General features: G+C 33.4%; 1 protein-coding gene and 1 pseudogene across 1 annotated transcript; one reads left to right on the top strand and one right to left on the bottom strand.

Moving 5' to 3' along the window:
* The first annotated feature begins 11132 nt into the window (after positions 1-11132).
* On the top strand, positions 11133-14824 carry LOC107820299 (leucine-rich repeat receptor-like serine/threonine-protein kinase RGI4; annotated as a pseudogene).
* A 943-nt stretch (positions 14825-15767) lies between these two features.
* Positions 15768-19690, bottom strand: LOC107820300 (uncharacterized). The gene is made up of 6 exons (XM_016646562.2): positions 19474-19690; positions 18066-18349; positions 17848-17950; positions 17411-17503; positions 17018-17105; positions 15768-16514 (listed from the first exon to the last, which is right to left on the bottom strand). Exons 1-6 carry the CDS (start codon positions 19536-19538, stop codon positions 16224-16226), a joined length of 924 nt encoding a protein of 307 aa, XP_016502048.1. The 5' UTR covers positions 19539-19690; the 3' UTR covers positions 15768-16223.
* Positions 19691-21541: the final 1851 nt, after the last annotated feature.

Raw genomic sequence — 21541 nt, 5'->3', positions numbered from 1 at the left:
AAATTAACTCATCATCATCAAAATAAAGTATTGCCCGGTAGGTTTTTGGCCCTAGTTTTTAGGTAAAGATTAAGAGTTTAATAAACTATATGGAAGGTGTCACACTCCACATTTAGACCCATTTATGTCTCTTATTTTTAGTCAACTAAGCCCGAAATCAAGGAAAGGTAACGACAGCAAAGTTGTAATTAGGAGACAATGATTTGACATTTAAAAGGGACCTTAGACCAGCCTAATCTTTGTTTTAACAATAATCGTATTATTATAGAGAAAAAGAGAGGGGCAGTTAATGTGGTGATGGAAATAAAGCTAACACGATCAACAAAGTGCAAAAGATAACGAGTCAAGTTCATTCAGTGTGTCAATTTAACTAATAGCAACAAAAGATAAAGCCAAAAGATTGCTGAAATTCAGTTGCTCATTCAACGAATGTTCAGTAGGGATGGCAAACGGGCGAGCCGAAAATGGGTAATGCAAAAACGAAAATGATCCGACTTATATTTAATACAGATGGAAAATAGGTTAATCCCATGACTTTTAGAATATGATCATTTTTGGAAAAATTTCTAGTCTCCCAAGCTTGAGGAAGAGTCTTTACAAATGTAAAAGTTAAGCCCATTAGTTATCCGTTGGTTATCAATTTTTAAAGTGGATAATAAGACTTTTATCCATATTTTGACCCGTTTTTAAAAAAGTTTATTATCCAACTATTTTTAATAGATAATATGGAATGATAACTACTTTTTATTCATTTTGCCACCACTAGATATTCTTAGTGGGCGTTTGGACATAAGAATTGTAAAATTCAAAAATAGGGGGAAATTTTTTTTCAAGTGAAAATGGTATTTGAAATTTAGAGTCGTGTTTGACATAAATATAATTTTGGGTTGTTTTTGAAGTTTTGTGAGTGATTTGAGTGAAAATTTTGAAAAACAGCTTTTTAGAGTTTTTCAAATTTTCAAAAATTTCCAAAATGTATCTTCAAGTGAAAATTAAAAATTATATGAACAAACGCTGATTTCAAAAAAAAGTGAAAACTTTTTGGGAAAAAAAAAAAATTTGTTATGTCCAAAACGGGCTCTTAATCTCAAAGATGACGACATGCAATCAAAACATGTAGTGATGTACCTCAAATTCACTAAAACTATTTTATTTAATTAGGTTGACGAGGAGAAAGCTATATTTCCTGTCTCGTTGAACGGAAAATGAATAGTCTCAAATTTAAGGATAATATAGCCTCAATAATATCGGAAAAGAATCAAGAGAAAAAGAAAGAATCGGACCTCATCGATAGATTTCTCGAAACAAACAAAAAGAAAATAAAAGATGAAATATAAATCATGGATCAACTAAGCCCTCTCGAGGACACAAAATTAGGATGCACTTAGTTACAGATAAAACTTCTTGAATGATTGAATCACTCATAAGATTAAGGGTAGAGAGTAGAGAGATAAACGAGAAATTTAGTAGCTTATTAACTCAACGGGTATGTTCAGAAATCCAACTTCTTTTATAAATAAAAAAAATTGTTTTCAGCAATTTGAGTGCTAAATATTACTCCCTCCGATCCATAATAAGTGATTTTTTTTACCTTTGACATACTCCTTAAGAAAATACTAATTCCTAAAGAAAAAAATATCTTTTAACTAAATTACCCTTAATTAAAATTTGCATATTGTTAACTTGATACATTAAGTAAGGGTAAGTTTTGGAAAAATAAAATTAATTCATTCTTGATTATATAAAAGGACACGTATTTTGAACCAAAATAAAGAGACCAAAAATCACTTATTATGGATCGGAGGTCAGAGTACAATTACTTTCATTCCGCGGCACTATTACTTTATTAATCCGTTTAAACAAATTACCCCTTTATATATTTATTTTACTCTAATGATATGCTTTAGAAATTTCATAATATGTTTAAGATAATAAATTTCAAAAGATTCTTTTTTTCTTTTTTAAAACTCCATGTCAAATTACGCCACAGAAACTAAAATGAATGTGAGACAACTTAAATCTGCAACTTCGCTAAATTTATGGTACAAAAAGTTAGAATATCGAGCAATTAATTGTTGAGTGCAGAAATTGGAACAAATAATGGTGAGACAAGATGTGATTAAGAGAACATGTATGGTGATGGAACTTAAAATCTTTGAAATTGTAGGACAATTAGCTTTCCAACTGAAATATAATTAGACATTAGTTTATCATTATGTGAGCTATTTTACACTAGTTCCAAAATGCAGGATATGGTTTAATTATTTTGTGGGTTACAAGAGTCGGCATAATTGCATGGTCCACCTACTATCAAATCAATTCATTCACATTTTCATAGTCATATCATAAATCATAATCTCACTCAGCTCGCACGAGTGGATGAGACCTGAAAGCCCATGCATCATCAATCTATAATATGAAAAAGATTGAAGAAAAAGGTATGCATAAACTTATTTCACACTATGTTTATATAGAAAAACAAGTGTCTTTCCACTTTTCACTTTCATTGTATTTTTCTTATTCTTTTTGATATGGTGTCCATCTCATTCATATGATTTGGTAGTCAATTTTATTGACTTGGTTTGGTTTGGTAGCCAATCTTGTTGAAATTGTGAAAAAGATGTGCAAATTGTCAAATATTGTAGGCTTTAAAGAGTGAAGTTTTGGCTATAAAATGGGAGCTTTAACTCTCATTTCTACACACCAACAAAGAGAGAAAAGAGAGAGAGAGAGCAAGGTATTCCATAAACTATAAGAAAATAGTTTGTGAAGAAAAATAGAGTGTGAGAGATATTACAGTGAGGTGGAAAAAGCAAAAGAGTATTTACTTCTTTTGAGGGTGTAGTGATCTTAGGAGTATTTTTACTCGTTACTACACAGTATAAAATTCTTCGCTATAGTGATATCAGTTGTTCTTCTTGGCCGTAGTTTTTTCCTTATTCAGAAGGGTTTTCACATAAATCTTGGTGTCATTTTTGCTGCATTTTTACTCTTGCTGATTTAACCATAACTTAGTAGTCCGCGTTTATCACTAATACCGTGAATATTATTTTTACGGGGTTTATTCCCAACAAGTGGTATCAGAGCCAAGGTTCTGTCTGAGTATGCTCTGTGTTGCAGCACAGTTTGAACTTCCACATCAGAAAAGAATTACTTTGGTCTCCTAATAAACCGTATTTGTATTTGTGATAAATAATGGAAGCAAACACTAGTAGAATGGTTACTTTGAATGGTACAAATTATGCCATTTGGAAGGGCAAAATGGAAGATTTGCTCTATGTTAAGAATTTTCATCAACCTGCCTTCACCACTATAAAGCCTGATAATAAATCAGATGAAGAATGAAATTTGTTACACAGATAAGTTTGCAGCTTTATTAGACAGCGGGTTGACGATAATGTTTTGAACCATATTTCTGGGAAAACACATGTTCGGACCCTATGGGTAGTCAAGGGTGTGAAGAAAAATAGAGTGTGAGAGATATTGTAGTGGGGTGAAAAAAGCAAAAGAGTGTTTACTTCTTTTGAGGGTGTTGTGGTCTTAGGAATATTTTTACTCGTTACTACACAGTGTAAAATTTCTTGCTATAGTGATATCAGTTGCTCTTCTTGGCCGTGGTTTTTCCCTTATTCAGAAGGGTTTCCACGTAAAATCTTGGTGTCATTTTTGCTGCATTTTTATTCTTGTTGATTTAACCATAACTTAGTAGTCCGCATTTATTGTGAGCACCGTGAGTATTATTTTTACGGGATTTATTCCCAACACTTTTTTTATAGCGGAGATATTTGAATCAAATTTGTGTATCCTTTCATCGAACAACTTGTTATAACTCACAAGTACAAGTGTACGACTTTTGAGTAAGTATGTTCACTAATATTGGAGTATATGAACTAATTACACTAGCTAAAATTATACTTTTATTGTCCTATTTTATGTGACACATTTATTTTTTTTAAATCTTATTTCAAAATAATAATATTTTCCATATTTAAAGTACTTCAATTCTAAATTGTCATTTTACTCTTAGTAAAATAATTTATAGCCACAAAAATGTTTAAGGCATATATGTTAAACAGTTTCAAAAGTTTTTCTTTCTTTCAACTTTGCGTCCAATCAAATATCGTCTCATAAATTGAGCGAAGAGTAGAATTTTGATAATGTAATACTAGTATTGACTCCATCCCCAGCTTTACTTAAAACAACATAATTAGCATAATGATAATTATTTCAAACACACCATCATTCTTCAGAGATTTTTTTTTGTTGCTTTTTTTGTTGCACAATACGTTTAGAATTGTTATATATTCGAGTTAGAAACTGTGGAAGACAAATGATTTGAAAACTCATATTCCCAAAAGACAAAAAGAAATATGCTAACTTCCAACAGAACAAGAATGGACAAGAGCAGCGATAAATTGAAATAAAAATGGAGATGGAAAGGTTGTGGGAGGAACATGGGGCACGTACATGCACGTTAATTCTTGAAAGGCGCATATATAGTTGGTGACACTGGCTAGTAGTGGTAGATGATATATAAAAAAGTTTGTATACACTATAGTATAAAAATTTATCTATATTATTAGGTCACCCAAAGCATATTTACAAATAAGTCATCTTAAAATATGAAGTTTGTAATTTTGAAAATAAAATTACTACACCAGATAAAGATGATATGAGCGTATAATAATTTCTTACACTAATGATATATATATAACTTCAACCGATAGATAATGAATCTTATTCTTTTGGAACATCCACAAATTCATATGCTCTTGTTTTAATTTATTCCCCTTAGGATAAAACCAATATCTGATCTGTCCATGATTGCTAATGTGGGATTTTAACATTTCGATTAAATACAAAATCCAATCATCTCATGTTCTCATGTGACCCCAAATTTTTAGTTTACATTTGAGTTCCCCAATATTTTAATTGATCGTGGAATGTGCCATGCATTTTCCTATAAGATCTGCATCATCGCTCCCGTGATGACATCTCTTATTTACATAATGTATTGAAACTCCTGATCTGATTCGGACCAAGAATAACCAAAATGCAAATAAATTCAACAAAAGAAAAGCATGTCTACAGTGTGAGAATGAGGTGAAGTTTCTTTTGTTTTTTTTTTCTTCTTCTTATTTTAGTTTTGGAGAAACAAATAAAAGTATATCAAATTAATACTGTAATTATGCAGAGTAAATGGTAGAGAATGAGCCACATGTACTAAGGAAGTCATTCCTAGAAAATTACCCTCCATAGCTAGGTGAACTTACCTTTGACTTTCTTGTTGGTTTACTTCTTCATATTTTAACCTTTTTTAAATGAAAATTTTGGCTTCGTCTTTATGACAAGTCCATCTATAACACAACTTGTCTCTGATATTTGAACGTTATACATTAAAGGACATGTTATTTCATTGTTTTAAATCATCGAATATAATTAATTATGATTAAGTAGTAACTATATATATAAATGTCCATAATACAAGAAAAGGGTGAATTGTGTTTGCTCGATTTTTTGTGTGTTAAAGAACTTGCAGATTTCAGTACCAATCACAAAGTAAAGTGCATAAACTTAAAAATACAAGTAATTTTTACGTGAAAAACCTCCTTGTTCATGGTAATAAATATATGTAGGATTTTTTTAGATTTCACTAAATAACAAAAGCAATTTTTCGGTTATAACTTAATAACCAAAAAACTATAAACTCTAGTACCTTAACCCCTACAATCAACCAAATTATAGCTTACTCTCCTAGACTATAAACTCTAGCCTAGAACATCAAACAAACTCCCAGAATTATTTATCTATGATTATATTTCTAAATAGGTTACAATTAAAAAATGATAACTCAAAATTTAAGCAACTAAGGAACTAAGCAGCTTCTTCTTCAAATCAAATCCTTCAATTGAGCAACTTGAATTTAGAATGCATTGTATAACTGTTATTTCTCACTAATATATGTATTGGATAATTCAATCGTCCACCGAGATTTAGATATAAAAATTACCATTGAAATTTAAACCTTTATCTCTTAAAAATTTCACTAATTTCATTGACAGTTAGGTCCCATCCATGTCTAAACCAACTTTCATATAGTTATGAAACATCGGCTTGGTATATGTAGTGCGTTAAGTACAAGTACAGTTGAGGGTGGAACTAATAACCAGAAACAATAAATGCAATTGTATAGTAACAACACTTTTCACAAAATTGTATAGAATTTTTACAGTAACTTGGCATTGTAGATTAACTACATACCATATTCTCAATATTAATTAATGCTCTCTTATTTTTTACCATGTGAAGCTCAAGAAAATATTTCACCAGCAATGCTAGAACAGAGAAAATGAGGAGCATATAAATTCATGGAAACTGGAAAGATAGAGAATAGACAGATACCATAGAGTATATTTTTACTGAATAGTAGTAATGTCAGATCATGTTTCTACTTAAAGAGAATGACTATTCACTAGTTTGCTAAGTAACAAACGTGACTTTTTTCCCACATTAAAATCCAGAAGTACTTTGTTAAAGATACCTACTCTTTTCAGGCTCAAAGGAGATAAAGTTGAAGTTACTTACGCTTAAAAGAAAGGGTGGTGGAGAATCCAGTTTCGTATACAGAAGTTTTCATCCCCATTTTGGAGTTTCGCTTCTTTTTATGCGGCATCATTTATTTGGCTAATGTTTCTCCCTTTATTTTCTTTTTGAAGTAATGTTTCATGATTTAAACATTCATTAATCTAGTAGGCTAAGACGTTACATTGAGACAATGGGGATAAACCGGTAACTCATAGGCAGTGGTTTAATTGATTAAGAAAATGATAGCGTAGCGAAAACTAGCTTTCATATCACTACTACAAAATGCCAAAAATCGATCGAAATCGGCCGGAAAACTAAAAAACCGACCGATTTCCGATCGACTTTAATCAGTCGAAATTAGGCTAGTCGGTAAAAAATACTGACCGATTTGATAGGTTAATTAATTTTCACAAACGATCCAAAAAGAAAAAATTGCCGAAAAATCGATCGAATACGGTTGGTATTTTTAATTATGTAATTAAAAAATGCACCATCTGGAAATCAAACTAAGGTCTGCACTGTGGCAGCCTGCAGAATACTATTCTACCACTAGACCATTGGTACATTTTAGTTTAAGACTTTCTTTTAATTTGTTTATACTCTTTCTTTTCATTTTCGCGCGAAAATAACCTTTTATTAAAAATATAAAATTATCGACCGAAGTCGGTCGGTATTTTAAAATGACTGACTGAAATAATCGACCGATTTCAATTGCTTTTTTTAAATATTAATTTTAATTTATTTTGTATGAAAAACCGATTTCGGTCGGTTTCTAGTAGTGTATACTAATAAATTGTTACTGTTTATGAACCGGAACCTATAGTATGATTTATCCATGGCTAGGATGAAATTTAGGTGAAATTAAGTGGAAGTTTGAGTAGACTTTTATTGAAGATCAAAGGATAAGTTGTAGTTATGGGTGAAATCCTACTTGAATTTAGAGCTAGTTGGTTCTCCTCGAGAAGCGTGCAGAATAATTGACCAGACAGACATTTAGGAGTAAATTCTACACCATCGATTACACTGTTTGTGATTGACCACTTAAAATAGCGTAATTGTCATTATAGACTGCGCCATATTGCTAAATGTAATGTAATGTATGAAACAAATTTCTTACAAGGAAAAGACACATTTACTAAGTAATTTAAATTCCACTTTAAGTAATTTTTTTGGCTTTTTTATATATATTAATAAGAAATTTACTTTTTAACATTAATTAATAATGAAGTTAACCATATTAACTTTAATTTACTCATTGAAAATATAACAAATTGCTATTAGGCTCTTTAATCCAATGACAACTTTGGAAAAAATAAGTTAATTACTTTTTGATATTTGAAAAAATCAAATATTATGAATCACAAAAAATCATTTAAAGTGGACTGGAAGGAGTAATTGATGAAGAAATAATGAATGACAATTTTTTCCTTTTTTTCTTGATTTTTAAAGTGAAGAGCCCGTGATCGAATTATGCTAAATGGAAAAGCACGAGAGTTGAGATCTAATCTACAATTGCTTTTTTGTTTTTTTTGGTTGATTTGTGGTACAAAAAAAATAATTTTCTGTTAAGTATTATTTTATGACAAGACTAATATCCTTTACAGCAAGCCCACCCGACAACATGACCTGAAACTTTTGCAGTTTAATAAAAGTAATTAATCTTAATATGTTTTTAAAAACTGCAAGTTCTCCTCACTACTGCACCACCCTAGCTCAGGCTCAGATTCAACTCTCTCTAATTTAATTAGAAGAGATCTCCATCTTAATACTACTAATATTATAAGCATAATCATTGTCTTAGAAATATAAATTTAATTCATGCACTTATTCTTCTACTACTTCCTAAGAATTACAGATCCAGATCCCTATGCTTTAAATTAACACTCTCCTTTGTCTCTTTGTTTTTCTCTATCTATGTGTTTATTTAATTTCGGGTGAGAAGGTTGGCAACGGAAGTTTTTGATGATCCCTCGTGCTTAATTATTTTGTGAAAAGGTATTGATTAATGTTTGTTTGAATTTTAAATAGTCATAACTCATAAATATGAAGTAGATTTTGATACATTAATTCTTTTAACTTATTCTTATTCTTAGAATAAATAGGCATAACTTATTCTATTTTATTCTTCATTTTCGGGTTTGCCCTTTAAATGTATTTTTAAGAGTGAGTGGTACAACTGAAGTCATTTTCTGAGAGAATATTTTCATGAAGAAGTTATTTTCTAGTGTTTGATTAATAGAAAATATTTTTTATTAAAAGGGATAGTTTCGCTCACTTATGAATGAAAGTCAATTGTCTTACCATTACCTTAATTTTTAACTTTATATTATGTGCTTCAACTAACACTTAGATATTATTATTAATATTTAATAGGAATATTTCAAAACTTATCAAAATGCTCTTCTGTTTTTTGTTGTTGCTGTTGTTATTTTAAAATAGTATATATTTTTTGAAAAATATTTTTCATTCATCAATCAATCACCGAAAATATTTGTGAAGAAGAAAATATTTATCAGAAATATTTTTCTTAAAAATAACTTTTTGACAATTAGGATATATCTTTCACCCTAACGTGCTTGCAGGCTTCGACTTTCTTTCCTGATTTTGTTGTCCACCTCTAGGGGTGTCAATGGCTCGATCGGTTATTTTATAAAATTTGTATTATACAAATTTTTCGATTATTGTATTATGTACAAAAATTAGACTTTTAGAAATCATACCAATTTTGTCGGTTTCTCTTCGGTATCGGTACGTCTGGTTAATTTTCGGTATATTTTCAAATGTCATTTAAATGTTACTAGTAGAAGCAGAATGCATTAACTAGGGGCTTTTATAGGACTTACCAAAACTCGGTAGACATTTTTACTATTTAAAGGATGATGAATTAAGAAAACATAAAAGATGTCGAGAGCTTAAAAACCGACTAAACCGACTAAAAGAAACTAAACAAAGACAAAAAAAATATAAATCACACGAGTGAAAAGATATTAAGCAAGCTGAGACTCAAGAATAAAGTCTATAGAAGATTAAATATTTAAAAATATAAATTTAAATCATACGAAAGGAGACGTATTAAATACATTGTAGTTTGCTACTCATAGTAGCTAGAATATCATCTGTCTTGCTAGTGAATATGATAGAACTAGTTTAGTTTCAATAAGAGTAGTATAATAGGTTTGTAAATTAGGATTTTAAGTTTAATTAATTATTGCCTTGTAACCTTCTTCGTAATTCCAAGGCTCAAGAAAAATTTAATATTTATTATTTTAAACTTAATATATAAATATATTTTTTTCATGTAAATTTATTTGGTACGATTCGGTATTTTTTCGTTATTTTCATAAAATAAAAAACTATCCTAATTATCTGTACGATTATAGATTTATATAAAAACCTACAGTTATATTAAAAAAATCTAAAAATCGGTTCGGTACGATACCATTCGATCGGTTTAGTCGATTTTTAAATGTCGAAACCTCTATCCACCTCCAACAGTTATTTTTCAAACTTTCTGAAGCAAATTAACCCTTTTCTGAAATCCAACTTAGCCCAGCCTTTAGCCTGTCACTTTAAAGCTACCCCAAAATAAAAAGAAAAAAAGAAAAAGAGAAGACTTGGCTCTGCCCTCAGTTCTTGCCCTCCTCTGCTTCATTACCAAGTCACTGAAAATTAGTAGCCATAAGTCTTATAACTAACATGTGGCTGACTCATACTATTGTACTACTGTATATGATATGACGGACCATTTCTGCACCTTCTCTTATTTAAACCATTTGTAAGAACATGCTCTTCCTTCCAACTTCTGGTACCAACAAATATTTACCAGAATAACCCCCCCAACTAATCAAAAATAGCCTCTTAATACCTATAGATACCCTATTACCCTGACCCCCACCCAAAAAAACCAAACAAAAGAAAAATATGCAGGCAGTTGATTATATATTGCACCATTTTAATGAATTGTACTACCTAGTAATTAACACATAACAAGATTGCAGCAACTTGGCCTCACTAAAGAGTTATTTCAGACATTAATTATGCAACAAAAAGAAGGATGTGATAATTACTTATTTAAAAACAGCATTTGTTTCCCTTGGGACCTGCACTGATAAAAGATAGTCATATATAGGAGTCCAAACGGGCGAAGCGGGGCGGATATGGATCGGGTCGAAAACAGGTAATGAAAACACTGATAAATTATCCGACCCAACCCATTGGTTAGCCATTTTCTAAATAGATAATATGGTTCTTATCCATATTTGACCCGTTTATTTTAAAAATTCATTATCCAACCCATTTTTAGTGGATAATATGGATAGTTAACTGTTTTCTTTTAACTATTTTGCCACCAGTGATATATGTATTTTGTGACAAGCAAAATCCAAAAAACTACTATCGGAGAATTATTAACAAAAGAAACAAATAGCAGCCAAAGGAAGAAAGGAAAAGATGGTATTGATATGAACTTTAATAATGAATTAATAAAGCCAAAGGAAGCCATATGCATCAGCAACTATCAAATTAACAACTATCCCAAGTGCAATAATAATAATAGAAAAATTGAAAGTGCTCTTGGATCCAGATCTTCTATTGTTTTTCCTCTATAAACAAAACATGGGGTTCCCCCCTCTACAATCCCAAAGTCCTCTCAACTTTCTCTCTTCTTCCCCTCTCAGCAGCAATGCCTGCTCCTTCAACAAATCCTTTTCTTCTTCTTTTTTCCAATATCTTCTTATGTCTCTCCTTAAACTCTCTTTTCTTCTCTTCTTGTTATTCTATTGATGTACAAAGTCAGGCACTTGTTGCATGGAAACAAACATTAAACAGTTCTGATGATGTTTTGAAATCATGGAATGCTTTAGACAAAAGTCCCTGCAATTGGTTTGGCATACACTGTAACTCTAATGGTCAAGTTGTGAGCATAAGTCTCAAATCAGTAAATTTACAAGGACCATTGCCTTCAAATTTTCAGCCCCTCAAATTCTTGAACACCCTTGTTCTTTCATCTGCTAATCTCAGTGGTCCAATCCCAAAAGAGTTTGGAGACTATCTTGAACTTAGTCTCATTGATATTAGTGACAATTCAATCACTGGTACCATTCCACAAGAAATTTGTAGGCTTAACAAGCTGCAAATTTTGTCTCTCAGTTCAAATTATCTTGAAGGTGATATTCCTTCTGAAATTGGCAACTTGTCCAGTCTCAAGAATCTCTTGATTTATGACAATCAACTGAGTGGTGAGATTCCAAAGGGTATTGGAAAGTTGAGCAATCTTGAGGAATTCAGAGCTGGTGGAAATCAAAATCTTAAGGGTGAACTCCCTTTGGAAATTGGAAACTGCAGCAACTTGGTTTTTCTAGGCCTAGCTGAAACAGGCATTTCAGGGAATTTGCCACCTTCAATTGGCAACCTGAAAAGGATTCAGACCATTGCAATTTACACAGCTCTTTTGTCTGGACCAATTCCAGAAGAGATTGGTAATTGCAGTGAACTCCAGAACTTGTACTTGTATCAAAATTCAATCTCAGGTTCGATCCCGCGGAGTATAGGGGAGCTCTATTACTTCATGATATCAAATCTAAAGTAGGAGTTGGTGTGATTCCTAATGAGCTTGGAAATTGCAAAGCTCTTACAGTTATTGATTTATCTGAGAATCTTTTAACAGGTAGCATTCCTACTAGTTTTGGTGGCATTTTAGGTCTTGAGGAGTTGCAGTTGAGTGTCAATCAGTTATCAGGTATTATACCTCCTGAAATATCTAATTGTACTTCTCTGTCTCATTTGGAAGTTGACAACAATGATATTTCAGGCCAGATTCCTAATGAAATAGGAAACTTAAAGAGCTTGACTTTATTCTTTGCATGGAAAAATAATTTAACAGGCAATATTCCTGTTTCCTTATCTCAATGTGAGAATCTTCAGGCTCTAGACCTTTCTTACAACAATCTTTTTGGTCCCATACCAAAAGAAATCTTTGCTTTGAATAATCTGACAAAACTGCTGCTTCTTTCCAATGATTTGTCTGGCTTTATACCACCTGATGTTGGTAAATGCACAAACTTGTATAGATTCAGGGTGAACAACAATAGGCTAGGGGGTACTGTTCCATTGGAGATAGGAAACTTAAGAAGTTTGAATTTCCTTGACATGAGTCACAATCATTTTATGGGAGGAATTCCTGCATCATTATCTGGTTGTCAAAATCTTGAGTTTCTTGATCTCCATTCAAATGCATTCACTGGTCCCTTGCCAGAAACCCTGCCTAAAAGCCTACAGTTTGTGGACATTTCTGACAACAGGCTTACGGGTTCATTAAGTCCAAGTGTTGGTTCTTTAGCTGAATTAACAAAACTGAATCTTGGGAAAAATCAACTTTCTGGCAGAATTCCAGCAGAGATAATTTCTTGTAGTAAGCTTCAGCTGCTAGATCTTGGGTACAATGGTTTCTCAGGTGATATACCTAAAGAGTTGGGTAAAATACCATCCCTGGAAATCTCTCTCAACCTTAGTTGTAACCAATTTACAGGCGTGATTCCAAGTGAGTTTTCAGGTTTTACTAGACTAGGAAACCTTGATCTCTCCCACAACAAACTCATCGGGAATTTAGATGTTCTTACAAACCTTCAAAACCTTGTCTCGCTCAATGTATCATTCAATGACTTCTCCGGAAAACTGCCCAATACCCAATTCTTTCATAAGCTTCCTTTGAGTGATCTTACTGGAAACCAAGCTCTTTATATCTCTGGTGGGGACGTGACTCAACTGGGACCCGCTCGACGTGCCAAATCAACCATGAAACTTGCTATGTCGATCCTTGTCAGTATTAGTGCTGTGCTAGTGCTTCTAGCCATTTACACCTTGATCAGGACACGAGCGGCCAAGTACAGATCTCCAGATGTTGATACTTGGGAAATGACTCTTTACCAGAAGTTGGACTTTTCAATAGATGACATTTTTCATAATCTAACATCAGCTAATGTCATTGGCACTGGAAGCTCTGGAGTTGTGTACAGGGTAATGACCGAAAATGGGGTTACTCTGGCAGTCAAGAAAATGTGGTCATCAGAGGAATCAGGAGCGTTTAGTTCAGAAATTCGTACTCTAGGTTCAATCCGTCACAAGAATATAGTACGCCTCCTTGGTTGGGCTTCAAACCAGAACATGAAACTACTATTCTATGACTACCTACCCAATGGGAGTTTGAGCTCATTGCTCCACGGTGTTGGCAAAGGAGCAGCAGAATGGGAGACCAGATTTGATGTGGTCATTGGAGTAGCTCATGCACTTGCATACTTGCATCATGATTGTGTACCTCCTATAATGCATGGAGATGTCAAAGCAATGAATGTATTGTTAGGCCCTAGAATGGAGCCTTATTTAGCCGACTTTGGGTTGGCAAGGATTGTCAACACTGATGTCGATGCAGACTTGTTGAAGCAAAGCCAAAGGCCTCATCTTGCTGGTTCTTATGGCTATATGGCTCCAGGTAATTATTTATACTATATTTATTATCTCAGCTTGATTGATTGCAGATCAACTTTTCTTGAATTGACAAAGACATTGCCTTGTTATGTACCCACAGAACATGCTTCGATGCAACGGATCACAGAAAAGAGTGATGTGTATAGTTTTGGTGTGGTTCTCTTGGAGGTACTAACAGGAAGGCATCCATTGGACCCAACATTGCCTGGGGGTGCACACTTAGTTCAATGGGTGCGCGAGCACTTACAAAGCAAGCGCGATCCAAATGACATTCTTGATCCAAAGCTTAGGGGAAGGGCTGACCCTGAGATGCATGAAATGCTGCAAACTTTAGCTGTTTCATTTCTGTGCGTGAGCACGAAAGCTGATGATCGTCCAATGATGAGAGATGTTGTAGCCATGCTCAAGGAAATTCGAAACGTTGATCCTGTAGTGTCTGAATCTGACCTGTTGAAGAAAAATGCAAGTGTAACAGCTCTTCCAAAATCACCTGGAACCAAGAATGCGGATTCCCAATTATCCTGTAGCTGCTCTTTTGTGTTTTCTGATAACTCTATCTCCAAATAAGGCTTCAGCATAGTGAACAAACTTGTGAATATGCCATGTTTTATAGCAGTATGACTTAGAGCAGGTTATAGATTTTAATTATAATCATTTCCATTCCTCAATCATGTACTCCTAGTAAGGGTGTTTTCAGTTTAGCATTAGTATTATAGAGTGAAATATCAGTGCTCATCATTATCTGAAATTGGTTTTTTACATACCAATTGGTACTCTATAGTCTATCAATCTTTCTTTTCTTTTCCTTTTTCTATTCCATCGGGACCTACACGTTACCTCTCACCAACATAATTATAATTCTGTCTATCAAAACTAAAACAGATGAAAAAAAAAATCACCTAATATTCTTTCTCTATGGGAATGAGTACCATAAATACTTCAATTATAACTTGTGTGAGGGTTAAGAAACTGTATAGACATATGGAAAGTGAAGCAATCATTGGAGGGAGGTTCTTGGACTTATGTACGTTGAATTTATTGAACAGAAATAAGATTCCCAAGTGTCTCGCAAGAAATAGTCCAGCTGCCAACAATGAGTTGGCCCCATCACATGCTCATGTGATTTCTGAGAGAAGCTTTTAAGCAATTAGTATGCTTGCTCGTACGGGATCAATGTCACTTAACTTCGATTTCACGTTGGAATTTACCCCCATAATGTGGGTTTATGTAGTACCATGATACCATTTCTTTGAAAACAGTTTAATAAGTAAAATTTATACATAGCAAGATGGGCGAGTATTACATATTCATCCAGGAGAAAAATAGTTTCTTTTATGTAAGAATATTCCATATCCCGAAAGAAGAATTAACCTAGATAGTCAGCGAACTAAAAATAGTATGTGGATGTATAATATATGTATAATTATGTATAATAAGTATATAATCTATGTATACCGACTAGAAAAATAATCATTAAATACGACCCACTATTTGTGTAAAGGTCTCTATCCAGAACCCACTAGCCCAATTAATCCAAATTCGTGCCATATAAGACCTATTAAACGGAAAAGCACTCCTTACCAGGATTTTTTCATTTCCCGAACTCGAACCTGTAGCTTCTAGTTAAGGGTGTAGCCAGGAAGGATCTATCCATCCGACCGCCAACTCTTGGTGGTAAGAGAAAAATAATGACCAAAGACTACCACAACCAAACAGGCGAGAATGGGTAGAATAACTCAAATCAAGAGATGCCTACAAAAAGGAAACTATTAGTGACTCATCATTCCCTGGGTCCAAGGAGGTCTACAGTTCCAAACATTTTCTATTAACATGAATAAGCAGAAAACATATAGTTGAAAATTGAAGCATTCTTATTTACAATCTGGTTAATGTGGCACAAGGTACAATTACTTCCAGTGAAACTGCTCATTCCTGTCATAACAAGATGAATATATCGCTCACACAACCCGCCTTCTATGTTGATCTTAACACTTCAAACTATTTTTGAGATGGCAACAATAGAGTGAATAACTGATCCATTTTGTTGTACTTCCACTAAGAGCCATTTTACAGTAGGAAGCAGTGCTTTTGCCTACATCCGGCAATGGCATCAGCAAACAAAACCATCATAATCGCTTTCGCTGTGTAATGGGGTTCTACTCAGGATAGCTGGACTCTAACTTCTTAAGTATGAAACTAACCACACTCCAATCAAAGCCACGGTACTGAAGCCAACGAACAATCCTTGCTTTACGTTTTTCTCTAGGCACACCCTGCCCTTTAAGCCACTGCTTAGATGCCTGGACAAACAATTGATCCAGGGAAGGTCTCGACATAGTAACTCTTGATTCTCCTGAGTCTTCCTCTTCACCAGCTTCGTCATTCTTGAAAACCAATTTTACGGCCTTGTTTGCATCTGCTTCGCTTACACCCTTCTTGATCAAGGCCTAATCCGTAAAATGATAAGGACGTTCAATCGGGTTATGACAAAAGCAGAACAAAACCAAAGCAACCCCTCTGTATAATAAAATGGAGGTGAGAAGAAAAGGGTGTAACTACTCAAAAGAACTAATGGACCGCATGGTTGGAACATGATAACTAAATAGCAGACTGTACCTCCATAATTGCACTATACTTGCAATGTTAAAATTATTATTTCTTTTTGTTAAGTACTCAAGTTTGGATGTAATAAGAAACATATATGCTCCTGTGTCCTCCTAAGTGGATGGAAAAAGAAAAATTCCAGATTACCCAAGGAAAATTCAGGAAGATATTTACTAACTGCTCTCCAATGCTAGCCCAAATAAGACCAAGTCAAAATGAAAAAATAAAAGGTAGGTGAGAAACCCATTATTTTGGAACCGTACAACCAATTCACTCTATACAGAAGCATAAAAAAGTAAGCTCAAAATCTCCTTCAGTGAAGTAGTTGACAAAGAGGAAAATTTACTTGCTTGATTCGTCTTGGACCCCAACTTGAGGAAGACCATCTGGACCGAGAAAACATTTCAGCATACATACTATCATTGATTAAACCCCTAGAGAAACACACAGAACAAATAAGAATGAGGTCATTATGGCGAAATTGAAATTGAGCCAAGAATTACCAACTCAGAAGTGACACAAAACCTATCGCACTATCTTCTTCTTCTACTAATTTTCCTTTTAGCAAGTCTAAGTGTAACTCTTAACGTCTAGATAAAAATAGAACAATGTTGGTGAACAAGTGACAACTGTACATCAATAGCCAAAATATGACTGTGATTTGAAATAACATCTGTGTGTTACGAAAGACCGGGTTGACTACTTTGATGGAGAATATCTTGATGGCAGTTCGATTTACCTGGAATGGAAATCTGTTATTACAGCATTAACGACACTGATTGTAAACTTTCTTCCCAGGAGTTTCTTCTTCAGCTCCGCAGCCGTGAGTGCTCTGCACAGTTTAAAAAAGCATGCATCAGAAGAAGCTCCATTTGCACCAATCTAAGGGCTTCTTTTCTTAGCTTCACTGACTGGAAAGAGAATTCATGTGCATCAACAAAGGACTAACAGTTTCATCATTGGCACATCATTCTCTCCCTGAAAGCCACACTCATACAGCTCTATGCACACATATAATGAAGGAAATTAATGTTTATCCATCTAATATGCACCTTAGAGTCTTCAACACCAGTTGAAAATATCATGTTGGAAGTCAGATCAGCGCAGTAGCAAATAATAGTCAAAGCAAATAAATAACGACCAGATAGAGAGATATAAGACATTTAATATTCTAACCTTGAAGCAAGTAATTGAACTGCTATCCTTTCTGCATCTACTCTAGCTTTATCAGTTTCGGCACGCCCAAGCCTAAAATCTGCGTTAACTTCATCTTCCTTCCCTGAAATTCCATAATAACTTCTTATTTTCTCATTTTCCATAGTTTGAATGCTGCATTATAATACGAGTTTCACTACAGGTAAGAACAACAGAGCTGTGGATAAATCCAATCATACCCCATTCAACCTCATTGTCTATGCTGGTCAGAAGCCTTTGTTTATGATTTTGAGACTTGGAATCAAAAGATATGCCTCCATTCTTCAACCTTCCACCAACAGAAAATCCAGTTTCCTGAACATTCCTATCCACGTTACTCTGCTTTTCTATGTCCAAAAAGCGCTTCCTTGGTGAAGCAGCTTCCAACTCTTGGCATTCTTTAGATTTCTTGGGAATGTGCCGGACTGGAAATGTGCTATAATCTCTGCCTCTGGAGCAGCTTATGGCACTGTATTTATGCACCCTAATAATCATATCATATTAAATCAAACCGTTTCTCGAGAGTAACATATACGGAAAAATACATATATTACATACCATAGTTATATGCCCGTTTTGATAAATTAGAGAATGAACTGCTGTAATATTTTCTATGCCCATATTTGCCCTAAAAATCAAAAGTGTGCTTGACTAAACCATGCGACACAACTACCATATTCGAGAATTTTGAGTATAAACTGCTTTAATTTTTCCATGGCTATGTTTGCCTAAAAATTAACCTTTGCTTAACAGAGCCATGTAAGATAAGTACCGATTTGGAGAATTAGAAGAATGAACAGCACTAATCTTTTCTACAGTCATGTCCGTCCGAAATATCAAACGTTTGCTTAAGAAACTCATGTCACAGAAGTACCCATTTAATGAATTGGGACAACAAACGGCTCTATCCTTTTATGTGGTCATATTTGGTCTAAAAATCAAACCTTTGGTTAACCCACCAAACACAAAGAACCTATTTCAAAAAATTTGGAGAGTGAACTATCATAATATTTTGATGGTCACATTTGGTCTAAAACTCAAACCTTTTCTTCACAAATCCACTTACACAAGTACCTATTTCAAGAATTTGAATAATGAACTGCTGTAATCTCTTTCTGTGGTCATATTTATACTAAAAATCAAACCTTTGCTTAAACAATCCACTTAACACAAGTACATTTTCTATGGTCATGTTTGTCTTAAAGATCAAAGCTTTGCTTAAAAACCCCACTTAACACAAATACCCATTTCAATAATTTGGGACAATGAACTGCTGTTATCTTTTCTTTGGTCATATTTTCCCTAAAAATAAAACCCATTTCCGTAATTTGGAAAATGAACTGGGTAATCTTTTCTATGGTCATTTTTTGCCTTAAAAATCAAACCTTTGCTTAAACAACCCACGTTGCAGATTCACAGAAGCACTTCAAAAAAAGTTGTCAGCTTACCAAGATACTTACTATACATCAACAAATGCAGTAATATGTATGAACATTCAATAGTCAGAACTCTAGAAAACATGGTTGCAGCTGCTAGTAAAGAACTTAAATAGGGTAAGAATGATAAAATTTCTTCAGGACAAAACCCAAAGTGAGGAGAACTACTGACCAGGGGATGAAAATGGCTCGACAATGAAGCTGGATTGAAGCTTTAACTATGAAAGAAATTGCCATGTTCAAGTTCGTAGAGTTTTAGGCATTGACAGTCGTTTCAAGGAGCCCCAATTTTTATTTTTATTTTTATCGCATGAGCTTTTTCTTCTACAGTAACTTTTGTGCCAAACAAATCCTTTCTCTTAACTCTATTTTCTTCTTTTTAAAAAGGCAAAATACATATGCAACTCCTTAAAGTTATCTATATTTTTCATTAGGGATTAAAACCAAATCAAATCAACTATATCGGTTTGGATTGGTTCGGTTTTATCAGATTTTTCAGGTTTTTCGGATTTTTTTGTTACTTAAATATTATTTCAATCTTACTTTGTAAAATTTTTGATAAGTAAATATATGTTTAGTAAAAATATAAAATATTTGACAAATATATTATCTATTAAAATATTCTTACGAGAGAATTTTCTTAGTAACATATAATAGTTATTTTTTTAGTCGTCTGACAATAATGTTTCGTTGATGCACACTTTCAAGGTTAACCGAATTTAGTAATTAAACATAAAAATCAATATGATACCTAAATAATAATGATCACTTCACATCCGAAAAGATATAATAATTTAATAGATGTTAACATATGATATGAATATGAAAGAACAAAGAGATTGACGCATTTCAGTAATACTTGATGAGAAAGTGATCATACAACCCATTATTTAAAGTTAATAAATATGTAGCACTTAGTAAACTATTAAATATTATATCCCGCAAGAGAATCCCAAATATTTCTAGACAAATTTTAAAGAAAATTCTATATAAAATCTTAAAAGTATATATAAAAATTACATATTTATATGTCGGTTTGGTTCGGGATTTTTTACTCAATACCAAACCAAATCAAACCAAACCTAGTCGGGTTTTTTAATCGGTTTGGTTTGACTTTTCGGTTTGGTGCGGTTTTCCGGTTCGGTTTGTACATCCCTACTTTTCATTATGGCTTTCCAACAGGACAGGATACATATGCAGCCCTTTAAAGTTGTCTATACTTTTCACTATGGCTGTCCAATGGGACGGGTGGTCTCGTCCCGTCCCGTATCCCGTCCCGGCCCACTTAATTCTAAACGGAAAGGGCTCATGTTAAACGGTACATGGAATGGGACGTGATGACAATTTTGTCCCGTTTATCCCATCCCATTTTGTCCCGTCTGTCCCGCGTGTTTTATTTATTTATTTATTTTTGAAATATAGACGTTGGGCAACGGCCTCCATTGCAAATATAGCCATTCCCAACGGCCAAAATGGCTATATTTGCCCCCCCCCCCCAAAAAAAAAACCCCTAACCCACCTCCAATTTTTTTTAATATAATCCCTAAGTTTATTAAATTACACTTTGGCCCTATTTTTTACTCTAAATACCCCATCCTTCTTCATTTTTTTCCCACAAAAATCAATCATTCTCTCTCAAATCTCTTACATTCTATCTATATTATTCTCTCAGTTTTCTCACAATCAAGTAATCAACTAAGTTTCAAGTATTTGGGCAAATTTTTGGAGCAACTTTCAAGCTTCAAATTAATTCGTCAAGTATTTGGAGCAATTTTTTGGGTAATTTCTTCAAGATTCAATATTTAATCACGGTGCACTCATTCCAACTCCTAATTTTAATATATAATTTTTGCGTATCATTTTAATGCTTAATTTTTGTGTTTACTTTACGTGTTCTATTTTCGTATTTCATTTGTGTGTTTAATTTTTTGTGTTAACTTTTTTTAATTTAATATCGTATTTAAATTATGGCACCTAAAAATGTATTTGGCCTATTTAAAAAAAGTAGTAAAAAAAGTAGTAAAGGTGATAGTAGTAGTAATCCTAGTCCTAGTCCTAATCCTTCTCCTAGAATTAAAAAAACATATAGATGAAATGACTCATGTTGATGAAACTTCATTTTTCCAACCTCCCCCCCCATGTTATAATATTAATTTCAGATAACAACTAAATCATGAAACTTTACAAAGACAATTTGGCAATGATATTTTTATTGAGGACGAAGATGTCACGACCTCGGT

Source organism: Nicotiana tabacum, chromosome 10, assembly GCF_000715075.1.
Source record: "Nicotiana tabacum cultivar K326 chromosome 10, ASM71507v2, whole genome shotgun sequence".
In the NCBI taxonomy this organism is placed as follows: Eukaryota; Viridiplantae; Streptophyta; class Magnoliopsida; order Solanales; family Solanaceae; genus Nicotiana; species Nicotiana tabacum.
This window is presented reverse-complemented; position numbering and strand designations above follow the sequence as displayed.

Excerpts from the sequence above, each read along its gene's own strand:
- LOC107820300 (XM_016646562.2), bottom strand. The coding sequence starts at position 19,538 with ATGGCAATTTCTTTCATAGTTAAAGCTTCAATCCAGCTTCATTGTCGA. Across the intron at positions 17,951-18,065 it reads AGACAATGAGGTTGAATGGG|GGAAGGAAGATGAAGTTAAC; the intron begins GTATGATTGGAT and ends ATGGAATTTCAG. Across the intron at positions 17,106-17,410 it reads ATAACAGATTTCCATTCCAG|GGGTTTAATCAATGATAGTA; the intron begins GTAAATCGAACT and ends GTGTTTCTCTAG.